This window comes from Pinus tabuliformis, chromosome 7, assembly GCF_031772625.1.
Source record: "Pinus tabuliformis cultivar Carrire ecotype Pingquan chromosome 7, CPIR1, whole genome shotgun sequence".
Lineage (NCBI taxonomy): Eukaryota > Viridiplantae > Streptophyta > Pinopsida > Pinales > Pinaceae > Pinus > Pinus tabuliformis.
This window is the reverse complement of record NC_142293.1, coordinates 1,434,304,665-1,434,326,219: the sequence shown is the minus strand read 5'-3', so window position 1 is coordinate 1,434,326,219 and position 21,555 is coordinate 1,434,304,665. Positions and strand designations below refer to the sequence as shown.

At 37.6% G+C, this 21,555-nt stretch overlaps 1 protein-coding gene and 1 pseudogene across 1 annotated transcript; both read right to left on the bottom strand.

The window, feature by feature from the left end:
* Nucleotides 1-1,190: 1,190 nt before the first annotated feature.
* LOC149253077 (alcohol dehydrogenase 1-like) lies at nucleotides 1,191-2,857 on the bottom strand. Its single transcript, XM_089454360.1, has 5 exons — nucleotides 2,818-2,857; nucleotides 2,511-2,647; nucleotides 2,311-2,357; nucleotides 1,709-2,034; nucleotides 1,191-1,369 (listed from the first exon to the last, which is right to left on the bottom strand). The coding sequence occupies exons 1-5, from the start codon at nucleotides 2,855-2,857 to the stop codon at nucleotides 1,191-1,193; spliced, it is 729 nt and encodes a 242-aa protein (XP_089310486.1).
* Nucleotides 2,858-11,818: 8,961 nt separating this feature from the next.
* On the bottom strand, nucleotides 11,819-12,691 carry LOC149253076 (glycosyltransferase 6 pseudogene; annotated as a pseudogene).
* Between the last annotated feature and the right edge of the window lie 8,864 nt (nucleotides 12,692-21,555).

Below are 21,555 nucleotides of genomic sequence, written 5' to 3'. Positions count from 1 at the left end.
CAGAACTAGGCTCCTGTCCCCAGTGCATGCAAAGTGGAAGTGTCTTTAACTCAAGCTCCCCCTCTGTGGTGAGATACAATGAACAAGGTGAGACTTCAAACCTCAATGGTGAGGGAACATGTAATACATGCAACAGATTTTAATAAGTGTTATCTCTCGTGTCAAAATGGCTAGGTTATTAGTCGGGCTCAGACTTCGCAGAGCACCTGCTAACCTGTAAGCGTTATACCTGCCATGCAACCTGCATTATATTCCACCTTATTTCTCTACTGCTCTTCGACCTAGCTTGGCTAGCTCTTCTGCCCCGCGTCTGGTTTCCATCCTTCTATAAGTGCGATTGCCCAATACGCATGCAAATTACTTGAGGGATCTTCTGCCCTGTGTCTGGTTTCCATCCTTTTTGTAACTCAGAGCAAATTACTTGAGGGATCTCAAATTTATCTAGTAAAGAGCTGATGCCCAGCACAGTAGCAGATCGTTGATGCCCAGCGCCTACCTTCTTCAACCGACCCCTCCCTTATTTCTTATCTAGCTCGAGCATGCTTTCATTTTAGCTAGCCTACACCCCGGGGTTCTACAGTGTGAGCGTGATCCAGTTGCCATCAATAGGTATCACCGTGTCAAATAGTGATATGTAAGCATGCTGGTGCTCATCACTGATAGATACATGGTTGTAACATGGGCCAGCTTTTACATTTTAATTCATATTTAATTAAATTAATATAGTTCCTTTAATATACGTGGTTGTAACATGGGCCATATTTTATATTTTAATTCATATTTAATTAAATTAATATATTTCCTTTAGTAACTAGTTAACTGTAACAATTATCACCATGCACTCTGCCCGATATTAGATTTCGGATGCATTACAGGGTCTCCCGGCCACATGCGTTAAGTTTATACATGCACTCTACCAGATGTATTACAGGGTCTTGTCACCACATGCTCTGGCCAACATGATATTTTGGTATGCCAATGTCGATGGCCTAATATACCGAAAAATGATGGGATAATTCCCATTTGTTAACAAATTTTTGGGAACATTGGGTATCAGGGGTTCTGCATGGATATTTCAATGAAGTGCCAATCTTTAACTCGGTCGAGTACTAATAAATCATTTTTACGGGTCGACTGTTCTATACAATGGGTGTACATCCTACAAGATGCAAAGTAAGTTTTCCATTCTTTCACGCTTCTGTGTCTTTTAAATTCTGTTGTTTATGGAACCCATGTGTGAAAACCTCATCCTTGAAGTAGATTTTCATGCGTCTTGACGAGTCTGTCCTTGGCTGTCTCCACACTTCGATAGATGAATGGAGGTACAGCATTGCCGTCCTTCCATCTATTGAATATGCATCCTGGGTGCCTGTTGATGTAGCCCCTACCTAAACTGGTCTAAATCCGCTTAGTATAGGCCATACCCCTTCGTATCTAAAATTACATTCAGGTGTAAAACGGGCGGTTCCTAAATGGTTAAGGTAGTCGGCATCCTCACTTTTGTATCTGCGATTCCACAACAAAATAAATTGTGAATAAGAATTTCAATCAAGGGAACGATCATGGATGATTTTATTATTAATAGTCCAGGAAACCATAACTTTAGAAATTGGATAAAACAATATACAATGTCAATTATATCCTTTTAATGATCTCTTTTTCACAATCATCAACAAATTACCCTCAAAAAGTCCAGAAAATGATTTACCTGTTGAAACCACACAACTGAGAATACAAACTTTGTTAAGAGGAGCCTCTGGATTAATTTGGGCAACACAACTGACATGCACAACTGTATACTGTCTGAAAGTGGATGTGCCAAGGAAGTGGTAAATGGGTTTCCCATTGATTGAAAACCTCGACTTCCCGTCATTTATCATAACCCCCCTGTCAGTATTAATTCTTAGAAGATCACACATGTTGCTTTCGTCTGACTTGCAGTGTCTGCATTCTCCACATTCTCCAGTAAATAATGGAAGCACACAGTCACCCTCCTTGAGGTCAGTCACCCCTTCTCCAACACTCTCAACAACTCTGTGTCAAGCAACAGACCTATAGTTAGTGACCAATGAATTACAAGAAAATCACTGTCCCTTTTCCCTTTTGAAATTCTACATGATGCCTGCTAGTATGACTAATTAATTTCTTTGAAATCCTACATGCCTGCTAGTATGACTAATTAATTTCTTTGAAATCCTGAATGCCTGCTAGTATGACTAATTAACTTTTTTGAAATCCCACACGCCTACTAATATGACTAACTAATTTTTTTGAATACATAGAACTCATGGGCAAGAGCAGAGTGCATACCCAACTGCTTCATGTCCCAAAATGCGGGGAAAGAGAGGAGTTTGGCCCTGCAACCAAAGCAGTATCAGTATCAGTCATTCCATTTCACTGTTAAAAGCAATATTTGTATGTGTTATACACTACAGTACAATTGGAGATGTGTAATTAATATCCTTCCTTCAAATTTTCTTGATGTTTAATGATAATTATTCATAGCATACCTTTGCTTCCCAGAAATAAAGGTCTGTATGACACAAGGCAGTATAATGCACTTTGATTCTCACTTCCATTGCCTGTGGAGGAGCCACTTCCACTTCTTCAGTCTTCAGAAGCTCCCCTACACCCCATGCAACAACAGCTGTAACAAAAGTACAAATCAAAATATATCAGATTTCAAGAAGCATAAATTGCACACATACAGTTTGCATAAATCCAGCTTAACCCTGAAAATCAATTTTGCCATGAAATGATATACATGAAATAAAAAGAATGTGGCCATGACTCCTTGCACTGAACTGAAGTAGTTACCTTTGCATTTGATAACCTGGCCTGCAGTATAGCTCGCCATTTTCCTTTCTGCCCAAACAAACAAACTTACTTTTGCCTTTCGCGTTGGTGTTACAGGAGGCAGAGATGGATCCTTAATTTATATTCTATTTCCTTTGAAATTGCCTTGAGTGAATGATGTTGAATTGCTTGTTGATGTAGAATCGTTTTTGATATCTTGACACCGGGTTTGATATCTTGAAAATCTTCTCCACAGAGTTTGGGATTGCCTATAAATGCCTCTCTGAATTTACTCAAGCTACTGGGGACTGTTCTAGATAGTTGATTGTTTGATAGATTTAGGAAACTAAACGTAAGGTTGGCTAAAGATGCAGGGACTTTCCCCTTGAGTTGATTGCTGGATAGATCAAGGTATCTGAGGTTTTGAGATCACCCATTTGCATAGGTATTTCCCCAGAAATATCATTTCCTTTCAAGTTAAGCTTTGTAAGTTGTTTCAGAGACCCAATACTCGACGAAATGTTACCAGAAAGTAAATTTACTTGCATACCCAATACATCAAGATTATGTAACCCATAAAGCGCATCTGGTATACTTCCTGAAAATTTATTATTGCTAGCATTGAAAACAGATAAAAGCCCTACCTTGGCAATCTCAGATGGAAGCTTACCTGAAAATCTATTACAGTCAATTTGTAGGTTAGATAAATTTCTAGCATTCCCAACATCTTTAGAAATGCTTCCTTCAAAGCTGTTAGAACTGAGATGTAGCAGCGAAACTCTTGGCAATCCCCATTCCAAAATAAAAAATATCAGTTTTTTACCTTAATCATTTCTATTCCAAAATATTTCAGAAATCAAAATAAACCCTGCAAATAAAAATGCAAACAAATTAGCCTACCTAGAAGTATGTTCTCTTTTGCATTGCATTTATGCTAAAAGGAAATGAAATGCAAAAAAACAGGGTGATATTGCATATGAAAATAAATGGATAAAAAACAGGGTGACTAGAGAACTTAACTAGTGAAACAGTTGAAAATGGTTCTATCGAAGCCGCGCCTCTACTCCAGCTCGCCATTTTCTTTTACTTGCATCATAATGTGTGCTCAAGTTGGAGATTGAATTATTAGCGCCATGTTTCAAGCCTTTTGATCTTCGTTGGACATACACAAATCGGAGGTATGCTCTAATCCATAAGGATGGTTGATTGGATTGTTATCGATCCGTGTCACATATGAATGAAAATGATGAGGCTTCATTGGGTTGAAAAAGATTTGATCTTGAATGCGAGATGCCAGCAAAATGATTGGTCAGAGGTGCGTGCAGATCAATGTATACCCATTGCCAGAAGAATTTTGTCATCTGTGTTCCTTGAAATGAATTATTGTTCAAACATGAAATTGGTATCTGAAATCCATAAAGAGTTCAATAACTGTTGTTTTGAATACTTGACAAACCTCCAAGAAATGGATTTGTTCTCTAATTTGGGAACTTGACGAATCTTCAATTTGAATAACTTTATGAATCTTCAAACACATGACTTCTCCTCGAGTTTGAAGATGCTTCCAAATGCTTTCACAATGAAATTTAATTTAATATATGGCAAGTCTATGTATAATGAAATTTCATAATTTTCATGATTCCATATTTTTGAAAATGAAATTTAAATTGATATATAACGAATCTATCCATAATGGAATTTGGATGTGGACAAATATCTAACTCGTTTGGATGAAATGGTAAAAGATTTTGAAAAAACAGAGTTGTTTTATTAACACAATTCAAGATCTATGCACAGTAGTTGTACTCCACTTTGCAGATGATTCAAATTTTTTGATAATGGTATCTAACTTGATACAGTATAATGGAATTTAATGTGCCACTTTGCAGATGCATCCACATATTTTTTGAAGATGGAATTTAATTTGATATGGGGCACGTCTATGTGCAATGGAATTCAATGCAATTTTTTACAAATTGACCATAGAGTTGCATAAAGAGAAGGATAGAAAATAGGGGCATGTGGGTGGAAATCATACTCACTGTTTGGATGTTTGGAGTCATAGGAAAATACAAAGAGGGAAATATGGATGAAAATCTCGACTATTGTTGCTAACTCTTTGAGACATGATTTCTTATGGTGATCCAGGGATGCGCTAGGTTGGATTGTGTTGAACCCTTCAGGTGGTTGAAGCGATAACCTTTAAGATGGAATGCGCTGAACACTTGAGGTAGTTGGAGAAAGTTGAAGGCTCTAGCTACTACAAACTGGAGATGGTTGAAGGGATAACCTTTAAAATGGAATGTGCTGAACACTTGAGGCAGTTGGAGAAAGTTAAAGGCTCTAGCTGCCCCAAACTGGAGAAGCTGTAATGTATTGGGAGAGCATACGAGTCATATGTGGTATAAAATGAATTGCATCCTACAATACTGTAATGTCCATTACTATGTATTTCATTTTTCCAACACTAATTGTTCAGCACAATCTCTCCATGTGAAAACAAAGTACTATTTAATTTAAATTTTATTTATTCACCCATGTTGATGATGATCTTTTCATTATACTCCTAGTGTTTTATGATGGTTTATTTTGAGAGAATGTCAATCTTTTTACTTCGGTCCTACTTCTAATTTAATAGTTATGGACAATGAAAGATCGGCCACCATGCGCTGTTTTGATAGTATAGACAGACTGTTTTCATACGGTTTGGTTATGGATAATGAGAGATGTGCTGTCACAAATTGTTCTCATGGTAGATACTGTCTATTTGCAAATATCCACCATTTTCATGGTATAGTTTGACATTTCAAGCCCAAAGTTGTTACATAAATGCATTTCCAAACTAAAACACCAAAAATTAACATTGAAAAACAATTGCAATCTAGCAACGTTATACTAGTTACAAAAAAAAAGGAAGGGAACTAGGAAGCCAGTAAACAATAGAAGCCATATTTTGGTTTTTTATCCAAGTTGAAAGATATTGTATGAAATCATGACACACATGGTTCTTTTTGTCTTCGCCTAGTCCACATAGTTAACCAGGTATCCCATGGAGTTGCAAATTTGTATTTTCCAGATTCATTTGTCCTTTACAAATTTCTCTTATCCATCGCTATTTACAATTTTCTAAAAAAAACTCTTGGGAGTTGAAAGTAAGGGCTTTTGTAATTTCAAATATTAAAGTTTTCAATTTTAAATTATTAATGGTTTCCTTCCATATAAAATTATAATGATAGTGATCTCTGAACATCCTTCTTGATCAAGTCATGTTAAGGTTACCTTTATGATATTTATTAAAGTTCAGTTTGATAGATCCTTGTAATGTGTTCGGAACTCTATCCTTGGGGAATGGAACATGAACTCTGTAAGGGCCATTTCAACTTTAGTGGGTTACTCTCAAATTTTTGTATCTTATTTGCTCTTCAACTAAAAATATGGTTCCAATATATGAAGTTGAAGCTCCTGGATTTAAATTTTCAAAATATGATTTCAACTTCCAAGAAATGAAATTGAAGCTCCTAGAATACAATTTTCTTTGGAGCCCAACTCCATGCTACTATCACTGGAATAACATTCGCACATAATTTTTTTCCAACATGTTGTATTTGCCTTTTTGCATAAGAAAATGGAAGGAAATATATGCGTGTATTTTTAAGTCAAAATTAAAATAACCATAAACAACACCATGAAACTTCTTGTAAATTACAAATACGACTATTCAATAGATAACATATCTCAGTAGAAAAAACCAATTGTAGAGGGATATTGTTTCCACCCAGATGTAGAAATCCCAAAGACTCACCCCAAGTTCAAGGCGAAAATGTGATAAGGGAAAACTCTCCCCAAAACAACAACAATGTGAAATCCAAATCCAAAATAAATGAGCATCAGAATATTTCATTACAACGAAATAGATCCCAATTATGTCTCTGTAAAAGAAGGGCATCAATTCATAAAGTAATCAATCAATCCCTTGCAGTACTTAGCCATCGGCAAGGAAAGAGAAATGTTGTTCCTATACAATGAAAAAAAGCCCCCTGAATCCAAAAATATTGTGATATCCATCACCACTTGAAATGAACTGCAATGAATCCCAGTAGAGAAATCTGTATCATATGAAATGACTTGCAATTAATCCCAGAAAATTGTGATATCCATTGTCATATCTTTCATGAGGGAAATGTGTATTGTCATATGAAATAATTTGGAGTGAATCCCACAATATTGTGATGTTCATTATCATCTATGTCGTTTTGCCAACGCTACTTGTCTGGTTGAGCACAATCTCTTTTTGTTAATTCACTTTATTTTTCATTCATTCATCCATGGTGAAGATGATCCATGTTCATCTTTTTACTTCTGTAGTGCTAATTTTATATTATAGTTATGGGTAACGAGAGATGAGCCACCATATATTGTTTTCATAGTATGGACGGACTGTTTTCATAATATTGAGTGTTCTTATAATGACGCTGATACTCTTAGAATATGTCTTCCAGGAAGAGGAGGTTGAAGTGTAGACTTTAGAGTTAGGCTTCTCTCCATCCTCGTCTTTCTCAGTAATAAAAAATTTCAAAATTTACATTAAAATTATAAAATACTTGTAATTTTATTGAGGCGCCCCAATTTGAAGCAGTGGATCTAGACTGTAAGAATCTGCAGGAACAGTGCTGCCGTGCCACCTGACAGAAGATAAGTTTGTAATGCCAGGTAATAGACATGTGTTCATGAAGTTAATCTGTTCTGATCAATAGCACCGAAGATAACATGCAGAGAAGGATTTGATTTGATAGATGAAATAAAAGCTTTGTTGGAGAACAGATGCAGAGGAATCGTCTCCTCTGCTGATGTTCTCATATTGGCTACTCATGCTACAGTTGCACTGGTAAGCTGTCAATATCAAACATCTTCCTAAAAAACAATGAATTTAGATGCAAAGGCAATATTTACAACTGGAGAAATGTTGTTCCAGTTCAACTTTTTAACAAGAACAGCTTCTCAATTTTGTTACTTTTGTTCTTTCTCTTTACGTTCAACATGGGGAGGACATGAACATCCATCCCAGTTATTTTCGAACCTGCAAAGTAAAGACTAATTTTCTTTTAAAAAAAATGGACTGAGAATTGGGATGGGACAAATTGGTCATCCTAATGTTGTCACACTGAATGTTATTCATGAAGATGCAAATACTCTGTATCTTGTGGTGAAGCTATGCTCCGAGGGACGCCTGATCGATGACATGTCCAAAAACGGATGCTACTCTCAGCATTAGGCTGCAGAATTGATCAAAAACTTAATTGCCACTGAAAAAGCAAAGGAGTACCGTCAGTCGGTAAATGATATATGCTGATAAGTAACAGTGAACAATGACATGCTTTCAAAATTATGTGTATAAGAAGATCTTTATATTAGATTGCCACCAGCATCTCTTGCTTGAGCCTTTTAATTTTCTAAGTCTTTTTGCTCAGCTTCAACTCCAACTCCATTTCATTTTTGATAGTGGACTCGTTTTGAATGTTGGCTTATAATTGAAATGCTTTTGTTGCATTCTGGTATCACAAAGCAAAGTCCTGGCAAGGAAACAAGGACAGAAGTACTGCGTAGAGGTGTATATTTCCTTTCCTCTATCCAATAGAGGGGTGCTTTTTTGTGTCCCCTGATGTGAGATTTTAGCCCTTGGGCCCTGAACTCGTAACATTTTATGGAATCAAACTTAATACCATTTTTAATGTGAAGGAAAAAGAGGATTTACAGTTTATGTTTTTGTTTGGTGCTTCTTATTATGTGAGCAACTTGTGTTTCAGCCCTTTTATATATTCTTATGTATATCATATCTCTCTTATAATTGGAGACCTTTTCCAGCCATTAATTCTTGCTTGCTTTTCCAACAGCTAAAGTTTTGGAAGATGGAACTTCAATAACAAGGTATTTGTCTTTTAAAAAGTTTTGCAAAATCTGATAGCAAGTTGGTGAGAGTCAGATTGCTGAATGGTCTGTTTAACAACAGTCATGGGTGCAACGCATTGAGATGCTACTTACACATATATGCACATATATGTATCAGGGTCTGAATAGTGGAGACATGTAGAGCTAGAATACTGAGCCGCCTTTGATGAAGAGTTTACTGTGTGATGAAGAGTTTACCATTTTGAGGGCTCATGTTTACCATGCCTTATCCTTCAATTGTTTCCTTAATAAATACTGAGTAGTGACAATAAACTAATACTGAGTAGTGACAATAAACTAATAGGTCTTTTCTACTGGGCATGCATTTGCTCTTGAAAATAGAACAAAATGATGCCCGAAATACCAAAATATCTTGGATAAGTGCCATATCCTAACCATTTAATATGCTATAATCATTCATCAAAACATCCCTTGAAATCTTGGAAAAGTAAACTGAAAACAACTCTACAGAAGGTACCATTTCCTAGCCATGCAATCATTCATCATGATTACACTTGAATGAGCTTAGGGTTAGATTCTATAATTGGTAAAAATATCCCTCAAGTACTTAGCAGGAGGCCAAGTTCTATGTATATGTGTGACCATATATCATTGTCAGATTTCAGGTGTACCTTACATTACAGAGCAGAAATAGCAACTCTGCCATTACAACCAGCTATTTCAAGTAACATATCATACACAGATTTGAGGTAAAACCCGTGTAAAGATGCATGACAGGGTGGCACAGAGTAGGGAATAATTCTAATCAAAGGAAACATTCCCGTTGTCATACAATGAACTGATATGTTGCTAATACTATGCACAATTTTCTTTAGTACAAGCATGGTGAGGCAAATGCAGAAAACAAGTGAGAACAATCAGATTGCTATGGGGCTGGCCTGTATGCTGCCCCTAGCATCTACAAAATACATACAACATCCTCTATACCAGGTATATGATAACTTTTGGCAACCCTCTGACCATAGAATCAATCAAAAGGAGTGTCATCCACATTTCTTACTAAGAAGCAACCACCACTGGCTTCTATTAGAAGAAGACTGTCCCACTGGCTAAACATACTCCCTCAACGCATACACAGATAGCAAGTTGGTGAGAGTCGGATTGCTGAATGGTCTCTTTGACAACAGTCATGGGTGCAATGCATTGAGATGCTACTTACACATATATGCAGATATATATTTCAGGGTCTAAATAGTGGAGACATCTAGAGCCAGAATACTGAGCCCCCTGTAATGAAGATTTTACCGAAGAGTTTACCATTTTGAGGGCTCATGTTTACCATGCCTTATCCTTCAACTGTTTCCTTAATAAATACTGAGTAGTGACAATAAACTGATAGGTCTCTTCTACTGAGCATGCATTTTCTCTTGAAAATAGAACAAAATCATGCCCAAAATACCAAAATATCTTGGATAAGCAAGCTGAAATACTGAGCAGTGTCAATAAACTGATAGGTCTCTTCTACTGAGCATGCATTTTCTCTTGAAAATAGAACAAAATCATGCCCTAAATACCAAAATATCTTAGATAAGTGCCATATCCTAACCATTTAATATGCTATAATCATTCATCAAAACATCCCTTGAAATCTTGGAAAAGTAAACTGAAAACAACTCTACAGAAGGTACCATTTCCCAGCCATGCAATCATTCATCATGATTACACTTGAATGAGCTTAGGGTTAGATTCTATAATTGGTAAAAATTTCCCTCAAGTACTTAGCACGAGGCCAAGTTCTACGTATATGTGTAACCATATATCATTGTCAGATTTCAGGTGTACCTTACATTACAGAGCAGAAATAGCAACTCTTCCATTACAACCAGCTATTTCAAGTAACATATCATACTCAGATTTGAGGTAAAACCCGTGTAAAGATGCATGATAGGGTAGCACAGAGTAGGGAATAATTCTAATCGAAGGAAACATTCCCATTGTCATACAATAAACTGAAATGTTGCCAATACTATGCACAAGTTTCTTTAGTACAAGCATGGTGAGGCAAACGCAGAAAACAAGTGAGAACAATCAGATTGCTATGGGGCTGGCATGTATGCTGCCCCTAGCATCTACAAAATACATACAACATCATCTATACCAGGTATATGAGAAATTTAAGAATGATTGAGTAGAAAACAACTGAAATCACTCCAGATGCCCACTGCCAAAGGCATTGGAATGAGGTGCCTATATTAACTGTTCTTAATACTTATGCATGGAAAAATACTCATAATAGACAAAGGATCATGGGATTGCTATGCTGAGCTCTGTATGAACCCTACAAATTTGGCATTATCTTTTTTTTTCTACAATTGAGAATCTTGGGCATTCCAAAGAGGATAAGTAGGAATTATCGAATTTAGAAATAGTCCATAAATACAACCATGAAGGCCATTATTAAATAAGGACAATTAAGAATTGTTTGTTGCTTCATTAACATCATATTTTCATAGCCGTATTTCTGCAATATTCATATTTCTTGCCAAAACATTAATTGACCACTCAATGCTAATTAAATGTGGTTGCATGTATCAATGACTGAATTCTAACTATTGTCGCTCGTCGCGAGTGAGTCAGTCGCACCATGTAACATCCAAAAACAGACCAAATGGAGGCCATACTATAGCATTTCCATGACCTTTTTGTATTATAACATTAGTAGACAAATAACTATTTCAATAAGATGTACATGCCACCTCTCCAATAAGTTAAAGATGTACTACATGCAATCACCTTTTGTTAGATGCAGCTTCCTGGTTGCTCTTTGTGTAAGATGCACTTTGATATTACTGTTTTGGTAGTATTGGAGATGTTGGTTGCGAGAATTCTTCTTAATAATTCCTAATGTCAACGGTGTGCAATTGCATCTCTAATGGTGCATTATGAGATCACTGTGTCCACTTCATGCAATGACAATGGATCGATATCTCTCCTCTTGATACAGAGATCTTTCCTCTTGATTGAGAAAGCACTTAGACTTTATTTAAGAGGATGAAAAGAACCACTAAGTTAACGATGACCAATGCTCTCTACTATTAGAAAATAGGAGGTTTCTCTATAGGTAGGACCAGGAGAACTCATACAGAGGACTCTGAGGCCCCATCACAGCCCACCTCTCCATGAAATCCATGGACCATTCACAGTTTCTCATAAGAAAAACCCTGCATTGATTCCCAACCAGCTCCTTTTCTTATAAACATTTTCCTCCCATCCATGGACTATGAAATTGAAGTCCTTGTACTTCTCCAATGGGTGCTCAAATTCAATGTCTGTGATCACAGCATCTGAGTCCATCCACCATATCCATATCCATATCAAAGGAATTTTGGCCCAGAAAGTGTACATTTTCTGATTAAGGAGGATTGTGTTGTAAAACATGTCCAAGCCATGGATCCTGTAATAATCCTGCTTGTTCTTGAAGCACCTCAGAAGCAGATGATCCCCAATTGGGTTCTTGCAGGAATGAGGCTGTGAGCCTGTCAAGACCAAGATACGAGGCCTCCCTCCTTCTCTATAGTTCTTTATATGAGGATGGGTCTTCAACCATTTTTGTCTCTTGAGGTCCCAGTTTTTCACAGTGCTCCCCACAGTGTAACTAAAGTCAGAATCAGCATAGAAATTATCACAACTTTTCTCCCACTCATCCATTGATCGATACAAGGATTCCTCTTGTTTGCCATTCATTTCATGTTCATTGCTCTGATTCTGTTGAACTCACATTTTGATTTTCTTGAGTACCAGCAGTCACATTGGTATCATCAAACCTCTGGATCCTGAAATTGCATTGTGCTGAAGATTGTTGTGCTTCAATTGTGACAGCTCTATAAGCAATTCCATAAGAGCAAATTCTCCATAAACTCCAACAAAGTACCAAAGCAACAATGACCAGTGCGAAAAACACGAAAAAATCACAAAGTTTCTTTTTCATCACATTTACAGGGAAAGAAACGAATAAGTGGATGGTCTCTCTAACACGGGTTTGAAGCTAGACCTGGGTACATGCCATATCCAAGAACGCAAGGAAGATCAGATTTTTGAGGATTTTCATTTATCTTTTTTCAGATCTGGGTTCATAACTTTAAAGTTACTATCATGCTGTTTGTATGTTGCTTAAGAGCCCTAAGACAAGGATTTGTTTGAAGGCTTTTTCTTCAGCTCTATATAGAAGAGGTTATAAGCTCTGTCTAGGACAACATTAAGCTACACATGGACCTATCCACATGTTCATGTTTCCCGGTTGATCCTGAAAGTGGTTCCAATGCATTCCTACTTGGAGGAGTTTCAGGACACGCTTGTCTATTTTCCACAGTAAAATATGTCTATCTGCAGGGTATTAAACACTGATCCTTACCTCCAACGTTATTTATGTAGTAGGTTGCGCTGAAATAATGGTATACTGCCATGGCCCATATGTATTTCTGGTGGTGTTTCTTTTCTTGAAGCCCGCTCATGGTAAGGACTTGCCGCCATGCAGCTTCTCTTGTTAATCAATAAATGATTGTAGTACTTCAACCATAATAATCCATTCCGTTGCCATTCTCATTCTCAACTGTATAAGCCATGGTCGTTTATACAGAGGGTTTGATTAATAAATTGGAATCCAGGAAATTTCTTCTTTCCCACATCAATGAAATATAACTTATATCACAGCAAATGCCTAAGTTTGCATGAACATCACATACTATGGTAGAATACAAACACCATTAGTTACAATGGATAGAAGCTCTATTGATATTAGTATTGGACATTAAGTTATTGTATAGTAGAATAGTTTATAAATCAAAATGCATACTTTCAGTGTTATCGATCTTAGGACAATGTCAACTATTTACCTATCTATCTATTCTTTTGAATTAATGATACCATAAAAACATTCATCCAAAAATAGGCAAGTTGTACGTTTAGCATTCCTTTCGTCAACATATGCATACAAATCTGAAATTGTTTTTTCTTTTCCTGTTTTTGGTAAGTTGGGCGGCTGAAATATCATAACAGTATAGAAAATAAATGTTTTCCTGTACCTAGTCGTTTGCTACTTTTTTCGACTCAAAAACTTGGAACCATGTCAGAAAACCTATCAAATACCAAATATAGCTATCATATAGTTTTAGCTTACTGCTTAGGGTGGCTTATACTAATTCTAACCAGATAACAAGATTGTAAATATAACTAAAAGCAGACTGAAAACAAAAATTGTTCATCAGATAAGTAGTGGGGGAGTCCACCTAGATAGTTTTAAGCTTACCAGCATCCTGAGAGTCTGAAAATACAAAGTTATACAATTTTGCTCAGTTTCTTTACCAGAACCGTGATCTTACAATCCAGTTTCCCATGCTGAAATTGTATTATTCCAAATTTTGAAATGAATCTTAACCACAAACTGACCCACGTATTCATGCATGCCATCACAATACGTAGATAGTTCAACTAAATAATACTATATTTACATCTATTTTTACTGATAGCACAGACTGTCTGGTAAGAGAATCCAAGAGAAATGCGAGCAAGTACATAGGACGAAAATGTCAGAATCAAGAGCAAGAAGAAAATATATTCAGATGGTAGAAAAATCCAGCAGAATATGTACAATATTCTTCCATCATTGTCTGAGAAGCAGCAAGGGCTTTCTTTCTAAGTTAGGTAAGAATGTTTGGTCTTTATCATCAAAATTAATCCCATTGAGGTGGGTTTAAAAGTATCGACCATGATTGCTGGCAGTGGGAATGTTGCATGATGCAGCACTGCTGAATGTATATGTTTCACAGCATTGTCGCCAGCAGATCCTTCGGTAGAGCACCATCTTTTCCCAGTATGATCCTTGAGGTTAACAACTAACTTGGGACCTGCAAAGTAGGCTCACTATATATCAGAAGCAAACAGTGGACACCATGTTCATTCCATATTAAGAGAGCAGACAGTGGAAACCATGCTCATTCCATATTGAGAAAGCCATAAATCAGAGCAATACCCCTACTTATATACCCTCTTGTATAGCCTAGCTGAGGGGATACCACCGTATTAATTCATGTCTAGTAGTTAGCAAGGTTATGCCCAGTTATTAGTCAGCTGTTAGCAGAACGATTGGTTACTTTATGGATCTACTTGAAAATGTCTTTTATAGTTCGTGTTTAATTATGTTAGAGTGATAGGTTCATTGGGTTAGAGAGGAAGTATGTGAAACTTTTAAGACGCTATCTTAGAGGTGGATCCACCAAGATATTGTAAAAGACCAATTGAAAATAATAAAGTCAAGAGTATTTTTCGAGACATTGTTACCTATATGGAAATAGTAAGGAAGATAAACAAAAGTGAAAGTTATCAAGCCTAAGCGATCATACCTTGTCATGTGAGGAGACTCAGGCAGATTAAATGCTGATAGCGCTTGTCGAGTCAACGTTTTTTGAGAAGGGCGCTTCATCAGTATGAATATCATCATGTTGTTGAATCACTAATATTGATGCACTAATTGGAACAGTTGGTGAGGCCAGCAAATCCCCAATTGGACCTAGTTCTAGACAGTCCACAGTTTGATCTGCCAAGTCTGCCACTAGCAGGGATGGAAAATGCCCCCTTCCCACCAAAAACAGGTGGTACTTGTTGTTCTTTGCAATTGCCAGAATTGAATGCACCGTTTTGCTGATCACCTGCTCTTCATACACAATGGTTTTCCCTGCATCACTACCATCAGATGAGTGAGTTTTCTTCGTGATAGGTACTAAGGCATCTTCATCCAGAATACTCTCATGCTCTCTATTCATTTCTGCAGTGGAAAATTTGTACTGTTGTTGTGTCTCATGCTCATGGGCGGGCAGAGGAGTAAGGTTGACGAGAGTGTCGTTGAATTATGTTCCAGGCAGGAACCTTATGACTGTGAGCGCAATGCCTGGATGCTCTGCCATTCTTCTTCCAAACACCAGAGCCTCACGATCATCTGGACCTCTAAAGAAGAGAACTGCAATGTTATGGTTTACATTGGAAGGGGCCAACTGGGACTGACCCCCGAGGCCCCTATCCACCAGGATGCCGACTGAGCAGGGTGAGTTCTTCAATATCTTCTTGTTCACCGTCCTGAATCCTAGGTTCACAGACTCCAGGACACCATCAACGCGCTAGTATTTGTGGAAAGGGAGGACGATCATGGCGGCCCGTTTCTGGTCCACAATTTTGCAGATATCATTATGCATGTCCTGAAATTGAGAGATTGCTATCATGGGTCTAATCGCCACTTTGCTCAGCTGTCCATACGCCTCGAATGCAGCCACAATCTGGTCTTCTTCTGATCGGTTGTGGTTCCAAAACGAGAGACCATTTTTCCTTGCCTTGTGAACCATCATGATGGTAGAAGACCTTTCGGACAACTACACTAGGTGCATAATGTAGAGGTGCAGGGCATATTTTCCAACCCCTCTGGAGGCCTCTATTAGGTTTATCATGGCTGGGATGTTCCTCGAACCATGTACTCTTATCCAGAAGATACGGAAATCACGGATCAAATATATTGCTCTGTTAAAGAAATACAAGATAGGCAACTAATACGCAATTCATTCATCGCAGAATCTAAAAGTAAAATAAGCTCCAAAAGATAACCTCAGGGATCATACTGGGAAAAGATGGTGCTCTGTATGTCTATGCCCATAATACTGGAAAAACTAGTAATAATTTAACAGAAATAAGAGGCCCTACAATATGGGAGGCTGCTGAAAATTTCTTTTGTCGCTCATTCAGCTCTTCCCCGGGTGCTCTGCCTCCAAAAAAACCTAGTGAAGGTTTCACGAACCCTTCTTACTGCTCAGGTTTCTGGGGGCCTTTCCTCTTTCTTCAAACCAGCAAATCCAAAAACCCTGTAACATGCATGATGAAACCGAAACGGTATTGAAACTGAAACTGAAACGGTATTGAAATTGTTAAAATTGTGAAACTGTGTTAAAAATATATTAATCTGACGGCACATTATGCTTGAATCGTCTAACATTTGATCGGATGGTACAGACTTGTGCCAAGTGGCAATTTGGGGTGTTCATTTCAGAAGGAAACGCCTTACGGCGTAATTAACTGAAGCATTGATGCACCTTTGTTGTAATTATTTTGAAATTTAAAATGAAAATAGAAACTAAAGCGTCTTTCAGTTAAATCCATTAACTGAAAGACCGTTGTTGCAATTATTTTAAAATTTAAAATGAAAATAGAAAATTATTTTAAAATTTAAAATGAAAATAGAAAAAGCACGAGAGATCGTGACTTAAAAGAACATACAAAATAACCGTTGATCACTTCTATTTTGGGAGAACTCAAGGAAGTCCACAAAATGAAACATCAAACATTGTCTCTCTCCTATATATATGATCCATCTATGTTTTTGTTGGAAACGCTTCTTATCTGTCTCTCTGCTATATATATGATCCATCTAGGTAAATGGCTATATATATGTTTTGTTGGAAACGCTTCCTATTTGTGTCTCTCTGCTTGGGTGTCTAAGTCCGATTTAAATTTGGTTTTTATTTGTGTCTCAGATTTAAATTTGGTTTTGTTTTGTGTCTGCGAGTATTAGAGAATTCGATTTGGGAGAAACAGAGAACGCTGGATGGAAAGAGAATTGGATTTTAATGTCTCGCAGAAATGAAAACCCGCTTGCTTATTCGAATTCTGCATTAAATCCAAATGCTTGACCATCAAAGCACTCAAACAAAACGCGAATACAGAGAGTTATCAAAGGCTCTGCATAAGCCGATGGCTGCTATGTACCCAGTATCATTATTATCCCGGAAATTTCTTTCTCAATGAATTCTTAGCGCTTTTTTTAAATTCTATTGACGGGCTTGGTTTGCATGCATTTACTTTCGTTTTTAATTATTGGTCTGGAAGAATCCAATAATTATCGATTTGAATTCCAGCAAATATAACTCATATTAAATTTTAATGTCTTGCAGAAGTGAATGAGCAGCTTGTACCATCTTTTGGCAGATTTTTGTGTTTGTGGTTGCACTTTGTGGGTTCTGCAAGTGCTGCGAACTTTGTTGCTTCATCTCACTAATCATGGAATACTCATTGTAGGAAAAATCTATTTCAGATACAAGCTTTCGATATATTTTTTCAGCATTTACTTTTGCAATTGTGAACGTCGTTTCTTTTCCCAATTTGACAATTCCATCCATATCAATGTTTCCTATATAATGGTTTCTTTTAATTTAGAGATCATATCTGTCTTTTTCTTTCTGCGTGTGAATTAATTTCAGAGTTTCTTAGCTTTCCTTTTCACCTTGGGGCTTAGCCTTCCTCTATTCTCCTTGGGGCTTAGCTTTCCTGTTCACCTTGGGGCTTGAATTTCCTCTGTTCTCCTTGGGGTTTTTATTTTAAAAGATGGTATGTATGTATTGCAGGCTTCCGTTAATTTATGTGCCTTTTTCTTCTCTTTGTGCATTTGTTGATTAAGCTATTCTATCATTGCAGGATTTGGACTTGACGATTTGGGTTTGCTTTCTGGCTTTATTCGAACTCTGCTTTAAACCCAAATCCCTGACCGCCATAGCATTCAAACTAAACGCGAATACATGAGAGTTATCAAAGTCTCTGCATGCGCCGATGGCTGCTCTGTCGTTCAAGCGCTTTTTCATCTTTGAATATTTTGCTGCAACTCCAATTAAGTGTGTTTTTCAATCTCCGAACTCCACATTATTTGAATAACCTGCTTGACTTGGTTAGAGGGTTTGAAATATGGTTTTGATATTAGTTGAGATGTTTACCTTTGTCTCTATGTTATTCTATACTATTCTCCTCCCTAGTTTCTCTTTTTCCAGCCCCAGCATATTTTGAGTCATGGAAATGAATGTTCCATATATAATGTGTATGTATATACTAGAGACTTCCATTGATTTAGAAATCAGCTCTGTGTGTTTTTTTATATATTGTTATAGCTCTCCATGAATTCATATATGAGTTCTTGATTTAATTTTTCTGCAATTTCAGCGGGATCCCTTTGCCTTGGATGGTTTGGACTTGACTTACCTCTATTCGCCTTTTAGGGTTTGGCTTCAATTTCCTCTATTCTTATGGGAGGCCGTGAAGAACAAATAAATAAGTATGAAGTCAACTTCGAGGCATGTGATGGTTGTTCGAATGTCATTTTATCTTTGAACATATTGTTGCAACTCCAGGTATGTATGTGTCTTAATCTGAGTTTTTTTATTTAACATGTTTAACTCTAATTTAGTGTTTGATATTTGCTTTTGATTATGTTTAGTGATTTATTTTTTCCTATACTGTGCTCTTCTCTGCCTTAGTTTAGTTTATGCTCTTTCTTTTTCCCTGGCTTCAGCTCTTTCTTTTTCCTTGGCTTCAGCCCTACCCTAGTTTAGTTTATGCTTTTTATTTTTCCATGACTTCAATTACAATAGAATTTTATTTTTGAAAAGTAAAAGTTGATAAGTTTTTCTAGCAGCCAATTTAAAGAGCCTTTCACCATCATATATGCGAGATATTAAGCAACTACACTATCCATATATACCATGTTTTAATTTATTTAACAGTTCGTCTTTTTCAAAAAGTTTGTGTGACTGAAATTTTTTTACTCATGCTAGTTTGTATTTAGTAGACAAAAATATTTTGAATATCTTATATTATTTATATTTCAATTTTATAATCTTTGTATATTTTTTATTATTATATTTTATTTATAAGTATTTATTCATATTTTTTATATAGGTGCATTTACTAAACTTGGAAATAGGAAAATTTGTTTTCCCCCTTTTTATATTAATATGGAAGGTTCATTTTTTTTTTCATATTAATTTGTTTAGGATAGAATATGATATGCTAGGCTAGGTTATGTCACCTTAGGCAAGGCAAGGAAAGACTATGTTAGGCTAGGGTAGGTTATGTTACTATAGGCTAGGCTAGACTACATTAACTTAGTATAGGCTAGGTTAGGCTAGGTAAACGTAGGCTAGGTTAGGCGGCTTGGTTGGGCTACACTAGGCTAGGTTAGTCTAGGCTAAGCAACACAAGGCTAAGGCTAGGTTAGGTAAGGTTAGGTTAGGCAAGGCAAGGTTAGGCTCTGATAAGGCTGCGTTAGGTTAGGTTAGGTTAGGTTAGGATAGGTTCGGTTAGGTTAGGTTAGGCTAGGTAAAGCTATGTTAAGATAGCCTACATTACGTTACGTTAGGCTAGGCTAGGTTAGGTTAGCCAAGGCTACGTTCACCTAGGCTAGGCTAGGATAGGCTAGCCCAAGGTAGGCTAGGTTAGTCTAGGCTGGGCTAGGTTAGGCAAGGTTAGGTTAGGCTAGGATAGATTAGGCTAGGCTAGGCTAGGCTATGCTAGGTTAGGTTAGGCTAGGCTAGGCTAGGCTAGGCTCAGTTAGGTTAGGCTAGGCTAGGCTAGATTAGGCTAGGCTAGGCTATAGGTTCAGTTAGGTTAGGTTAGGCTACTTTAGGATAGGCTAGGTTAGGCTATGTTAGCTTAAGCTAAGGTAGGCTAGGCTAGGTCAGTCTAGGCAAGGCTAGGCTAGGCTAGGCTTAGTTAGGCTAGGCCAATGTACATTAGGCCAAGCTAGGGTAGGATAGGTTAGGATAGGTTAGCCTAGGTTAGGTTAGGTTAGGTTACCCTAGGCTAGGCTAGGTTAACCTAGGTTAGGCCACGCTAGGCTAAGCTAAGCTAGGCTAGGCCAATCTAGGATAGTCTAGGTTAGGCTAGGTTAACCTATGCTAGGATAAGTTAGGTTAAGCTAGGGTAGGTTAGGTTAAGATAGGCTAGGATAGGTTAGCCTAGGCTAGGTTAACCTAGGATAGGTTAGGCGAGGATAAGTTAGGATAGGCTAGCTCAAGGTGGGCTAGGTTAGTTTAGGCTGGATAGTCTAGGTTGGATTAGGCTAGGCTAGATTAGGCTTGGTTAGGCTAGGATAGGCTTGGTTAGGCTAGGCTAGTTTAGGATAGTTTAGGATAGGCTAGGTTATGCTAGGTTAGGCTAGGCTAGGTCATACCTTTAGGTACTACCATAGGACCTTTAGGTACTCGACTATTAAGGATGCGTAAGCAGGCTCGACCATAGGGAGAGGACCTTTAGGTGCTCGACTGATAAGGACCTTTAGGTACTCGAGGATAGGGAGGAGAGGATGCGTAAGCAAGCTAGGTTAGGATAGTTTAGGATAGGCAAGGCTAGGCTAGTTTAGGCTAGGCTAGTTTAGGCTAGGCTAGGCTAGCTTAAACTAAGGTAGGCCAGGATAGGATAATCTAGGCAAGGCTAGGCTAGGCTAGGCTATGTAAGATAGGCTAGCCTGGGGTAGGTTAGGTTAGGTTATGTTAGGATAAGTTAGGTTAGCGAGGCTAGGTAGGTTCAGTAGTTTTGGTGTCCTAGGTACACTTTCTTAGCCTAAGTTATGCTAGTTTAGGATAGGCTAGGCGAGCCTAGGCTATGTTAGGCTAGGTTAGGCTAGGCTAGGCTATGTTAGGTTAGGCTAGGCTAGGCTAGATTAGGTTAATCTAGAGTAGGTTATGTTAGGTTAGGTTAGGCTAGACTAGGTTAGTCTAGGATAGTCTAGGTTAGGTTAGCCTAATCTAGAGTAGGTTATGTTAGGTTAGGTTAGGCTAGACTAGGTTAGGCTAGGATAGGCTAGACTAGGTCAGGCTAGAATAGGCTAGGCTAGGTAAGGCTAGGCTAAGCTAGGTTACGCTAGGCTAGGCTAGGCTAGGTAAGGCTAGGCTAAGCTAGGTTACGCTAGGCTAGGCTAGGCTAGCTTAGGCTAAGAGATTCTAGGCTAGCCTAGCCTAGGTTAGTTTACAGTAGGTAATGTTAGTGTAGGCT